The 13,230-nt window shown below is 37.8% G+C and overlaps 1 protein-coding gene across 5 annotated transcripts in view; it reads left to right on the top strand.

Annotated features, from left to right (window-relative positions):
- The window catches only part of LRCH1 (leucine rich repeats and calponin homology domain containing 1), a 127,161-nt gene that overhangs the window by 48,544 nt on the left and 65,387 nt on the right, over positions 1–13,230 (top strand). For all 5 annotated transcript variants that reach the window (XR_008447255.1, XR_008447251.1, XR_008447264.1 and 2 more), the window contains exon 2: positions 11,364–11,508. Coding sequence is in view for 2 of the 5 variants with exons in the window: in XM_054050036.1 (XP_053906011.1) it covers positions 11,364–11,508 (145 nt within the window). In the remaining 3 variants the exon portion in view is untranslated. The remainder of the gene's footprint in view (positions 1–11,363; positions 11,509–13,230) is intronic.

The following is a 13,230-nucleotide window of genomic DNA, read 5'->3' as shown; positions in this document are numbered from 1 at the left end:
GAGGCAAACTGGATGAGAGCTCTGTTTTGTTTTGGTTTTCTGCAAAGAAGGCAAGGTTCTTTGATTCCAAAGGAAAGAAAAATGAGAAGGTTGAGAAACTTTGTCTTAAAGAAACATTGTCTTAAAGAGCCATGTAAACAGTTACATGGGAAAGAGATCTTGGTACAAAATTTACAGGTCTATAGTTCCAGTGGTTCCAGCTAGGTGGTTTCTAGTTTGTTTGGGTATTTTGAGGATAAAGACAGTATGTACTGTGCTTATTTTGCTATCAGTTCAAGGAACTCTTTCTATTTTTCTTCCTTTTTCCTTTGTCTAGGAATAGTCATCTGATTTTTGGTTATTTATTACAATATAATTTATTTGTTTATTCCAGGATTTTATTTCTTACTACCTCAGTCTATAGAAATATTTTCAGATTCTTGTTTAATTTAGACGTCTAAAGTATTTCTTAGACATTTATTTCGAATTTAATAATAATTTCAAATAATTCTTTGCACATTTCTCCTGTGTAATATTGTCTAAGGATGTGCTTAATAGTGTAAGTCAGCTTTTATGGTACAAAACAGATTAGTGTGATAAACTGTTACAAGCATTTTGTGCTGACTTCAAGAACCATTGTGGGAGAAGCACATGAATCATAGAATAGTTTGGTTTTCAAGGGGCCCTTAAAGGTTGTTCAGTCCAATGCTCTTGCATTAAGCAGGGACATCTTCAACTCCATCACATTGCTTAGAGCCCTGTCCAACCTGACCTTGAGTTTTTGCAGGTATGGGGCATCTACTACTCCTCTGGGCAACCTGTGCCCGTGTTTCCCAGGTGCTCCTATTGATGAACTCCTTAAAGAGCTGGAAGTTTGCTTCAGGGTCCTCACTTTGCTCTTCACCTGACTCGTATTCCTCAGATCTGGGAACTCCACCAGTGTGTGATTGCTGCAGCCCAGGCTGCCTCCAATCTTGACATGGTCAATGAGTGAGATAGGCAAGGAGAGGGTTCACCTGCTGCCTTGAGTGTGGACTTGCCTCCATTTACTCCTTTCTTTAGAGCTACTGCCTTCAGCCTGGTGGTGGGAGGATACAGGATCTCCTTGATCTTGGGTTCTCTTTAGGGGTCGTTTCTGCCTCTGGAAGGGAAAGTCTGTCTCTTTCTTATACTCCCTGATGTTCCTTAACCTTTCTACTTCAGTCATAGCTCTGCCACCATGATAAGCAGATTTGCCACCACCTGGTAACACCTCACACAGCTCTTCTCACTATTGACACCCATTACCAGTAAGAGGCTTTGGCACTCCCTGCAGACTGAGACCTGGAATTCCTACATGTTTTTGTGGGAGTTGAAGAGTGTAGATAACATAGATTAACCCTGGCATGTGTGGGAGATAGAGAGACAGAAAGGGAAGTGATTAGCTGAGCAATACCCTGCTTTCCATGTCACTGTAAAATAGCATCGGGTAGCTTTTTCATGTCTTTACCCACATGCCTTTGATATACTAGAGATCAAATAACCTTTTGTTTAATAGCAAATTTTCTTACAGAATACGAGACAGTTCATGTATAAAAATTAATTAAAAATAAACAAATTAGCTTTTTAGTCTGTCAGGTGTGAAAAATAATCTTCACTCGTCTTTGAGCAGGTCACCGAGGTAGCTAGTGCATAGCATATAGTAATCTCTCTTCACAGCCTGAAGAAAAATAATAGCCATTAAAATAGAGAATGAAGTGAAAACCAAACCTTGACACTGCATACAGCTTCTTGCTTCTAGTAGCATTGCCCTTAGGCTGAAAAAGGTTGTAGATTATGTCCTGCTGTTTGAGTGCATGTGTGGAATTCTTCTGCTGTGGAAGTGGAAGGTGTTGGTTTTCAAAGTAGACAGCTTTAAGAAAGGTGACGAGACTTGTAATAGAAGACAGTCAAGTACATCTGTGCAGGGATCCACCACCATCTTTGGGATAGAATGTAAGTGATGTTTTTGTTTCACATCTTTCCCTGTTCTCTAACAGGTGGAAATAAGTTACTTGACAGACATAAGGTTGTGTGCCTATGTGTTTATATACACACCTTTGAAATGTACACCTTCTTTTAACTTCTGTTTTCAATTTTGTGAAATCTGTGGTCACTGATGTTCTTTCAGAAAAGAATTTCATAATGCCGGTCTTAGTTCTGTGAAAAATCTTCAATGTACCTGAAAGTCCCCTTGTAGCCCACAGTTAACTTGATCTCACAGCATTCCATGCTAATAGTTGAAGTGTATTTGTGATGGCTGAAGCTAATCTTAAGGAGTTTTCAGCATCAAGGTACTTTTAGTCTCTGTTTCCAGAGGAACCAGGAAGGGTTTTGCTTTCATATGCATGAATATTCCCTATCAAACTTTCTTTCATGTGCCAGTATGAAATTTGGTTTGATGCAGTAAAGATGTTCAGCTGGATAGTGCATGATGTGAACTCTGCAGTTTTTGTTCCTCTAGAGCTGTCCATCAACCTACTGTAAAAGCTGAAAATGAAGAACAACAGTTTAGAGTTGGACAAACATTTCTTATTGCTACTATGTCTGAGAAAACACCTGAAACGTTTTAAGTCCTGTTGAGGTTGAGTGGTACAATACTGGAATTATACAGTCCACTGATCTTTCTTAGTTTTGCTTGTTTATTTAGGAGTGAAAATTAATTACTTGTATCCTCCCTCTTGAGCAGAAGGTGTGGAAGAAGGAGGAATGCTTCATGGCCCATGAACTGGGTTTCATACCACTTTATTAAAGGCCATTCTGTTGATAGAAGGTGTTTGCTATCTGATATTTTTTTCCATGTTGTGATACAAGTGTTTGGACGCCTGTGCTGGCAAGATCTTGTTAATGAGCGTGGCTTCTGTGAGAAAACACCAAAGCAGCCTCTATGTCGGACAGAGACAGTTCCAGCTGGACCTGCTGCTGGCCAAAGCTAAACCCATCAATAGCACCGGTCACACCACTGTAATAAAATAGTTAAGAAAAGGTAAAAAAAAGCATTCTCACATGACAGCGGTGTGAAAAACAAATGTGAAAAATGTGAGAGAAACAGTCTTGTAGACACCAGGGTCAGTATGGGAGGAGAGGGAACATGTAGGGTATTCTGAGTGCTGGAGCAGAGATTTCCCTGCAGCCATTGAGAATGCCATGGTGAAGCAGATCCGTCCCCCTGCAGCCCATGGAGGACCCCACTCTGCAGCAGGTGGATTTGCACTGAAGGAAGCTGCAGCCTGTGGAAAGCCCACACTACAGACCAGGCTCCTGGCATGAACTATGATGTGTTGAGAGGACCCCATGCTGGAGCAGGTTTTCTGGCACAACATATGACCCTGTGGAGGGACCTACTCTGGAGCAGTCCAATCCTGAAGGATTGTACCCTGTATAGAGAACCCATGCCAGAGTGGTTCTCGAAGAACTGCTGCCCACGGAGGACTGTAACCCATGAGAGGGACCCGTGCTGAAGGAGGGGAAGAGTGTGAGGAGGAAGGAGTGGCAGAGATTAAGTGTTTATGGACTGACCACAACTCCATTCCCCATCCTCCTACACCACTGTGGGAGGAAGTGGGAGAGTCATGAGTGAAGTTGAGCCCTGGAAAAGGGGGGGATGGAGGGAGTTTTTTATTTCTTGCTATTCTACTATGTTATTGATTGATAATATATTAATTTCGCCCAACTGAGTCTGGGTTACCTGTGACAGTACTTGGTGAGTGATGTCCCTGCTTGTACCTCGACCCATGAGCTTTTTCATTGTGTCTTCTCCCTGTGTCCTGATGAGGAGGGGGAGTGATAGAGCATCTGAGTGGGCACCTGGTCCATCCGAGTCCTAGATCTCTTTGTACCTACATGGAGATCTGTATGAAAAATATAGTTGTTTTAGCGTATGTTCTTAGGGAGTCTCATGCATTTTCACACAAGGTTCTGCTTCAGTATGTAAACAGAGCACCCTCATGAACCATTTTATCTGTCCATCTTAAACCCTAAGTGGAAGAAATAGAAGATAATGGAGAAATTTGAATGTTTTATTTTGGCACCTGAAGTCAGATGCAATTAAGGAGGCAGATGGGTGTATTAACCTCCTCGGTTCTTCCAGGCTTGTAATATTTTTTTTTGAGTATGTTTCTTATTGAGAAATTTCCTTTGTTTCTTTGGAATTGGAGCATCCCATTGAACTAGCCAGGAGAATATACTTTCATTTACACGGTGATTGCTACCCTTTTGCTTCCTCTTTCCTCCACCCTTGCTTCACCCAGAGGAAGCGGAAGACCTTGAAGTGGCATTTGTGTCCAGGTTTTGGTGTCTTTGAGAGATAGCTTATACTGTTCGATGGCTTCAGGCTGGTTAGCACACTGCCCAAGAAGAAATGTAGGATGCCTCTTTCTTACCCTTGACTGTGCTTTATTGGGAAGTTATAGGGCACTGTGGAAAATCAAGCTGTGTATTCCATAACAGAGTGGTGGATGAAATAGATGAGAATAATAGATGAGGGTCGTTGGGGAGAAGTAAGTTTGTAGGCACGGTCTTTGTCAAATGAGTCTTCCAGCTTTTAATGCCACTTTTGTTTGAAATAGGCCAAATGATGCTATAACTACAGAGGGCTCAAGGATACCTCAGATTCTTGTGTCATCTGAGGGAAGGCTGGGGAAACACGCTTGAGTGTGACTATTTATGAACAGACTACTTTTTTATAAAGGCTTGACCTCAGAAGAAATAAGTTTATATAGTTGTTTCCTCCAGTCATGGTTGTGAGTGAGTAGCCTCATTTGTTGTATTTTTTAAACCGGGCAATAGGTTCATAGGAGTACTGGGGGAGAGGGTTGTAAGGTGTGCCTTCTCATTGCTCTCCTTTTCATACACTATGAATGGACTTGAAAGGAGTAAGTTGAGAAATACTAAGAGGGTGTTGGCCAAGTCTGTGAGATTAGGACCCCCTCTAGTGGTGATACTGCTTGACAGAACGTACAAGGTGCTTCCTCCCAGTGTAGGTTTTCTTCAGTCATGAATTTTTTTCTCCCTCTAAAACCCCCAGTTAGGTCTCCTCTGATCACTGTCATAGTTATCATACATATTGACCAGAGTTGTTACTTTGAGAAGTAATAAATTAATTCTGACCATCAGTAACACTGAAAGCAGTGTTGTATTGTATATCACTAGTAGTAGCTGAAATTTGCTATAACCATAGTGTAATCTTAATTTGTGACTTTGAGGTGGAAATTTTCAGTTTTAATTCTTAAATTAATAATGAGAGACAGGTGATAAATAAAAAAATATGCTGACAGTTCTCCAAAAAGTAGTGTATAGGGAGTGTGTGTGAAACAGCAGAGTTGCTCTATAATCTGTTGAAAATATTTTTTTACAATGTCTTTACATATTTATTTCCAGTTGCCTGGGACAGATGCACTTCTTATGTGTTTTGAGTCAACAGTTGTACCTGTAGACTCAGTGGTGTTAATCAGAGTCTAAATGTTATTGTTAGACCATCAGTACTGGTTACTTTCTCAGGACCTGGCACTGGAGGTATTTTTTTCTCAGTCTGTTACAACCTGTAGTTTCAGAATGTAAAGCTTTGAGTTCATGGGGTACTATATATTTTTTCTGATATGGAAGCAGGATTGTTTTTACTATATTGGACATTCTTTGTCTTCTGTTATTTGTTCTTCTGCCTGCTAAAGGGCTTAAATAGAAATATTTCTTGGTGAAGAAATTCCATGCATTCTTTATGGCATAATTGTCATGAACAAACCAGAATGCATTAGACACCAGAGTAGGTGGAAGTCTTTGCACCCTCTTTTTTGTTAGTGTAGCATCACTGTTGGTAGAAGTTGCTGACTGCAGTGAAAGCTGACTGTACAACCAGGATTCATTGATGCTGGCAAGCAGTTGAACCAGAGTGTACTGCTATGGAAGGGCATGTCTTAGAAGTATATAGCATTGTATAGTTGCATTACAGTGATTTCATGACTAATGCATAGCATTTGTCTGTGGGAAAATAAGTTTTCCTGGGAAGGAGGTTTCCCTTTTATTTAAAGGGAAAAGCTAGAATGAAGCAATTGCTTCACTGCAGAGCATTGACTATTTTATTCTGACAAGCTCAATTACATTGATAACGGATCACTTGCCCTCTTTGCAGAGGCAAGTTTGAATGGGATATGTTGTTGCTGGAGGACTGGAGTGCATTTAAGTAGATATTTCAAAAGTTGTTTGAGATACAGTGCCATTGGATTGTGGTTTTGCTTATCAGTGAAGATACAGGTAGCTACTATGGAAATAGTAGCTTCCTAATTAGTCTTCCTAAAAGACTAATACAAATATGACTAACTTACAGTATAAAAGGTGAAGCTCCATAGAGTTGTCCTGTCATATATAGACTTCTTGACATATTTTCTAGCATTCTTTTTTGCATAATTTTCCCATAAAATTAGGGTTGAACTTATTATATTTTTAGGCCCCTTTCTTGATTTTTGTACAAATGCAAATACATTCTTCAAAATCATTCCTGTCTTTTATTCAGTAAGTGCTGCATAGACAAAAGTAGGAACTGAGTGGGTGGGAGTGAAGGTTGTTTGGGTGACTTTTTTACCTTGCAATTTCTTGATTTCAGAACTACTTTTTAAATATGGATATTTCTTCTGTTTCATCTCTTTCTCTCTCTCTCTCTTTCTTACTTGCATAACTTCCAGCTTTTGCCTATTGTAGGCTTCTGTTAGATATATAAATTTATAGTGGCTTTTTCTATAATATGAGAATTTAAAATGACTGCTTTTTGATAATACTGCTTTCATTAAAATTCTTGTCTGAGATTTGTTATGTAGTAGTGCATATGCATATTTATTTAAGGAATTGCTGTTCTGACTTAAATACTTTAATTGTTTAGCTCTCTCATGAATAGTCTGCAATTTTTATTTAATAATGTATTAATAAATGATATTAAATAATGTGTTGCTAACTGGATGGTAGGAAGATTGGAACACTATGAAAACCTTACTGAAAGAAATGCCACTATATGAATTATTCTCTTTATTTTGACAATGCCATTTTGATTTCTGCAGTAGCAGTGTTTTATACCATGCATGTATGTATAGTGGCGGCTGGTAATCTGCCTGTGAAGTGTGAAGTTGCAAAGGTCCTCATGAGTACTGGTGCTTCGTTGAGGTGGGCATATTCAGAGTGACAGGAATTGAAATGTTTTACCCTGCGGACGGGTTCAGTTAGCCTTGGTATGACAGCAGGGTGTACCCTGACCATGGAGTGTGCCAGTCACCAAACAAGGCTGGAGTTTTCTATTAAATGCCTATTTATCAGTCTAAACTCCTTGCTTTTTATTGTTCGCTCCCAGCTGAGGAAGTGCTTATTCTCTGTAGTTCCTGTCTTGCATCCACCATAGTAACATGTTTCATAAAAAAGCCATGTCATTGTGCCAGAATTGTGCTGACTTCTCTAAAGACCAAGATTCCATCTAGTATTTTTCTAAACTGGCTTGCTTATTTTTTGTGTTCTGTTACTTTATTTTGGAGTTTTAACAAACTTGTTCTTGGCAAGAAGAGATGAAGTGAAGCCTGGTGCAGTTTGAAAATGTCTTGATGTCACAAATAATGAATGAATGAATGATGTATTTCATTTAAACCAAAAAGCACTGCAGCACATGCACCCCCCTACCCTGATTTGTTGATATTTGTGCTGCCTCTTTGATAATGGAACTTACATGAGGTAGTAACCTCAGGTGAAAACTACCTATACTGTCTTGGTAGCTGTGAAATGTACTTATGCCGTCTACGTTCATTATTTTGTTAGATCTTCTTTGTGTTAGATAGTATAAGAAAACTAATCAAAATTACATTAAACACCAGCAATTTTTATCCCTCTCCATTTCCATTTCTATAGTAGAAACTTGTCTGTACACTCACTTTATTAGTAGTAATTAACCTGAGGCGATAGTCTTCAGATTCATGAAGCAAGGGGGTTGTGTATAGAATTGGGAAGTGTAGGGTTAAAAAAATACACTAAGAAAGTAAAGGTTTGCCAACTCATTGTTTCTGTATTTAAAAAATGTTTTCAGAAGTTATTTAAAATTTCAGTTTCTATATTCTTCTTTTTCCCTAAATAATGAACTCAAGAAAGCCTTGGCAAAATACTTTTTCAGAAAGCTTAGGAATTTTGATGGGAACAAGATACATATGTACAGTTTTCCTCAATGTTTGCAGAAGGTTCTGGAGTTCATTATGGCTTAACCTTTGTATTTTATTCTAGAACTTAAATATCAGAGTAAGCCTCAAATATATACAAACTAATTGTAAGGTGCAGTAACTTGAGGCAAACATACCTTTGTATGAAAACAATATCAAAATAATTATGTGAACTTCGGTGGTTTCTGTACATATATTTATGCTTTTAAGATACAGTATAAAATAAAGATGCAGTCTGTTTTCCTTTTCATTTCTGAAGACCTGTGCTTTTCTCCATCGAATTTTCAGAGACGTCTGAAAGCTACTGGTCTTTCTTCACAACGGGGTCATGTTCAGAGGCTCACATTTATTCTAGGATTGATGAAAAGCCATCTCTTTTCTTCTTTTGCTTCTGTTTGATCAGGAAAGTCTGGTTTTGGCAAAAATTATTGCCACTAGTTAGAAAATGCGATGAACATTCTGTATCTCAGATTGCATTCCAGTACTCTTTCTCAAAGGCATTCAAATTTGGTGTTAATGATCAGTAAATTACAGTGACAACCTTCTGCTTTTTCTGTTAAGTTACGTTACAGTGGTATCAAATGAAATGTGTATATTCCTCTGCCTTATGATATAAGTAGGTTTTTTAAATCATTATTTCGGAAGCATCATTAGATAAGTGTTGAAATGATCTTAAACTGTGATAACTAGACAATAACAAATAATTTACTTTGTAAGTTAATTCTTGAATTTACTTGTGTGCATAGAGTGTTCTATAACAGTATGACAGGAAGGAATCTGTTGTTATCTGTGGACTTTTTGATTTGTCTTTCTGCAGATTAACAGAGTTAAAGCTCTTGAGAACAAGAGTAATAAAATAAAAAATTTAAAAACTTTACTGTTACAGGAGCAGGGTCAATCTAGTCATGGTTCCACTTTTATGAGCTGTTAGAATTTTTCAAGGGTGAATCAAACATTGTGGCTCTTTTTATTCCATGTGAAGGTAAATGGGAACAGGCATGAAGATGAAGTTAACATGACAGGGTGCAGTTTTAGTAGCTTGAGAACAAGTAACATTTGTGTGTTCGAGTTTTTGATCAATGTATAACTTGAGAAGAGTCAGGTGAAGGATGAGGTGTTACTCTCCATGCACCATCCAATCCATGCAGTCATCTTCTGTCTGCCCCTAAAGGTTCAGTTCACTCTTCTGGATCTTGTGCCTTCCCCTCTCAAGGAGGGAACAAGAGCGATGTGTACATGGCAGTGCAGAAAAGTGTGCTTGAAAAAATGGAAAGATTTTCTTTGCTATCACGTGGTAAAATATGAAGATTCCTTGCATGGTTCCAAAAGTTACAGCATAGCAGCCCTCTTTTATTACCTGATAATAAACAGAGCTGAGAAGGCAGCAGGAGAGGGTAGTTTTTATTTTGGGTGCCATGTTAGTAAACAAGTGCTCTCATGATAAACAGAAAACACTTGAGGATTAAAAGCACTAAAGCAGAGGAACATTGCAGAGCTTTCTCCCACTTTGAAACAACAATAACACTCACTCCAGTAGAGAGTGCTTTAGTTTGGCAGGAGTGAAAGAAGGGAGAAGCTGAGGTAATGCTGCCATCAAAGACTGATAAGAGAAAGCGGAGCACTTCAAGCATTGCTGTTGTATAGTATTAGAAGTGAATCATTTTAGTTAAGGTGCTCAATTCTACTATACTGCCCTTTGGGTAAGCAGGGCTACTCTCAGTTGCTGCACTCCTAGGCTGTTGCTGTTGTCTTGATAGAGGATGGAGTAATGAAACCACCTTCCTGTTGAAAGCAATGAGATGAAGCAAAGTGGAAGCTGACAAGGAGAATAGAGTGCACTGAATTTCAGCTCCCGTTTGTAGGAGACAGGAACAAAAATAAAAATGATTAAACCTTCCTACTGATGATAGTTTTGAACTCAAGCTGTGCCTCGGCACAGCAACGTGATGAATCTGGAACTGAAAGGGATTTAAAAAGATTGTCAGGCATCTGCCGGTTAACAAAAGCAGAATATTGCTTTATGGCCCTAAAGAGAGGAGTCAGATCATCAGCCCTCTGGAAGTGCTATCTGCTCTACTTTGGTTGCTTTTCCCTTTATGTTGTTTAAGAAAGTAAGATTCGAAATAAGCTTTGAAGGATCAGGGAGGAGGCTTAAAATAGCAGCAGTGAAGAAATGAAGGGATCATTAAGTTCTGTTTTCCCTTGTAGCCTTCCCATCAGACGTTTCACTATTTTGCCTAGGTGCATACCTATTCCTTCCACTTAAAGCAGGTGGCCATTCTTCAGGTCCAGTTATCCATCCGGTGGTATGGGTAGCGTTTGTATGGTTTATGATGATGAGAGATGGTTGTTCTGAAACACTGTTAAAATATTTCTTTGAACCCAATTAATTCAGATGAATGCTGGCATGCATTATTATTTTATGACTGGAGCTCACATCAGTATTATGATACCTCATATTTTATGTTGTGATAGTTAAGGAACAAAGCTTAGTAGTGTTTCTTCCTACTGGTTTTTCTTTGTCTATGTGCTTACAATAAGAAATAAAGAATGAATAACTAGTCAAAAATCAAAAGCTTTTGTTCTGTGGCTACAAGCATTCAATTGGGGGCCTGGAATCTGTCGTTTTGTCTTGTATATGCTTACATCAAATCCGTTCACCATTTTTGTAGGTAACTTTCTTTTATAGTCGATTGAGATACAGAAAGTACAGGTCAATTTGAGGAGCTTCCTGAAGAACTTTTTTTTTTCATTTAAAAAACAAAATTAAAAACATAGTCCTAGTTGTTTTATTTTGTTTGTCTGTTTGTTTTTTAAAACATTGTCATTATTTGCAGATGTCTACCAGTTTATTGGCTGGATCTTTGGATATAGTATTTGAGCTTTGGAATCTAAACTCGGTTTTGTTTGCAAGTGTTTCCTTAGCATATTGAGTCCAGCAAATAATTACGTTTTATTAGACTGAATGCGTTTTAATTGAATGTTTCCTCTTTTATACATAGTCTGTTCCATTTTAGGATTGTAAAGGTTAGCACTAGTTTTATTTTGCATAATAAAAACATTGGCTTAATTTGCTGTCTCATTGTAGGATTACATTTATTTATTTATTTAAATAAAGAAGCGTAGCTTTTCATAGTATATCTTTCTGATTGTTCAAAAAATGTACCTCCTGTTTTCTCTTCTCAGATTTATCGAAGAATAGATTAACTGAAGTTCCTACGGAGTTGTGCCATTTTGTGTCACTGGAAACACTAAATCTGTACCACAATTGTATTAAAATTATACCAGATGCCATAGTAAACTTGCAAATGCTAACTTACTTAAATTTGAGGTAAGTTAAATTTTGCCACATTTTTTGTTTATTTGCAAATGTATAATGCTTTTCTTGTCTGCAATTTGTTTCTGGAACAACTGACTGCACTTTTCATTTCTTTGGAAGCAATAATACAAAACCTCATTGGCTGTAATTACAGCTCTGTATGAAGGCCCTGTAAGGCCAAAATATAAAACTAGTTATTTTAAAACCAAGTAATATTAGTCCGTTTCTTTCCTTTATTCTTCTAGCTAGTTCAGAATGCTAATCATGTCAGCACACACAGTTCCCTTCTGATGATAAATTTCGTGAAACTTTACATACTTCTTGGAGTTAAAAAGATGGAGGAATAGAGAGGATTAATGTCTATTTTTTCGTGGGGAATGCAGAGGAAAAGCATGATAATTGATCACTAGTATCCTCATTATGCAAGAAGTTTAGTTATGGCCCTTTTTAGAAGGAAGGGACAAAGGAATTATGCAACTTTTTCTTTTTTTAGTGAAAAATGTGAATGAATACTCATTGGTATAGAAAACTGCCTCTGATTAAAGTGCAGGTGAATGCTTATTTGCTTTTCAGAGAGTGCCTGTTGGCAGTTCTATAGTTGAGATAGAGATGTGGAACTTTCCTTGCAGCTGAGTATGTAAAAACTGTCAGTAACGATATAATAATCTGTTTTTTTTTTTTTGTGAGAATGAAGTTTGAGCAGAGGGCGAAGTAGCTCTCGGGTTTTAATTTCAAGATGTGAAGGATCAATCCTCAGCTTTGTGAATGCTGAGGATGTTTCTCAAGCCTTCCTGTGTTGTTGCTGTTTCAGTTTTTTGGCCTCTGTGGAACGCATTTTGGCTCTAAACGTTGAAGCAGATGGTGCGTCCTGAGTATCTGTACACGTGTGAGGAATAGGACCTGAAGTTTTGAAATAGTGTTTGTTAGAAATACGTAAAGAAATTAAGATGGAATCGTTTTTAAGTTTATGTAAAAAGTTAGTAAATTTAGGAATTGGACTGGACTCTGTTAGATCTCAGGTTAGTGAACTGGCCCATTAGGAACTTGATGTGGTGTTGGAATTTGTGTGAATCATCACAAAAGCAGAAGTTACAGAGTTCATATCACACGCCACAGTTAAATAGACAAAATAAGAGGTAATTTTGCAGTTTTTACTAAGAAAGATGATTTCTCTCAGTTTAAAGTCTTCTCTTCATTTGAATGTGCCCTTCTGCCATGTTAGTTGAATGCAATAAGCAGTCTGTACAAAAAGGGAGTATATCCTGGACTTTCTAACCATGTTGCTTCTTGCAAGAAAAATATTATAATTTAAAATGCGTGTTTTTCTGCGTGTTACCAGCAGAGTCCATATGTTAAGTAGAATTAAAAAGTGATGCCAAGAGCTATACGTAGTCTTTGAGCCTTGATGGATGCTGTTCATGTTTTATTTAAAGAAATTCCTTTTAAACTAATGATGATTTATTACTTATTTGCCCTGGTTATGTACTGTTTCTTATCTCTTATTGGGTTGCTTCCGAGTTCAGTAAAACATTAAAATTAATTTTACTTACTTTTTTTTTTGTCTTTCTAATCTGCTCCATGGTGTAATTTTTCTAGATTCTAGGCTTCCTTGATTTGAGTTCATTGGAACTTAAAAAGTGTTTTCTACCTGTTTTTTAGAATAAATTGTGCTTTGGTTTTCTGTAAAGACACCAGAATTAAGAATCCTGACTCCACAGTAAGCATAGATTATTT

The sequence above is a fragment of the Cuculus canorus genome, chromosome 1 (genome assembly GCF_017976375.1).
Source record: "Cuculus canorus isolate bCucCan1 chromosome 1, bCucCan1.pri, whole genome shotgun sequence".
In the NCBI taxonomy this organism is placed as follows: Eukaryota; Metazoa; Chordata; class Aves; order Cuculiformes; family Cuculidae; genus Cuculus; species Cuculus canorus.
The sequence above is the reverse complement of the archived record's forward strand: the minus strand, read 5'-3'. Positions and strand labels throughout refer to the sequence as shown.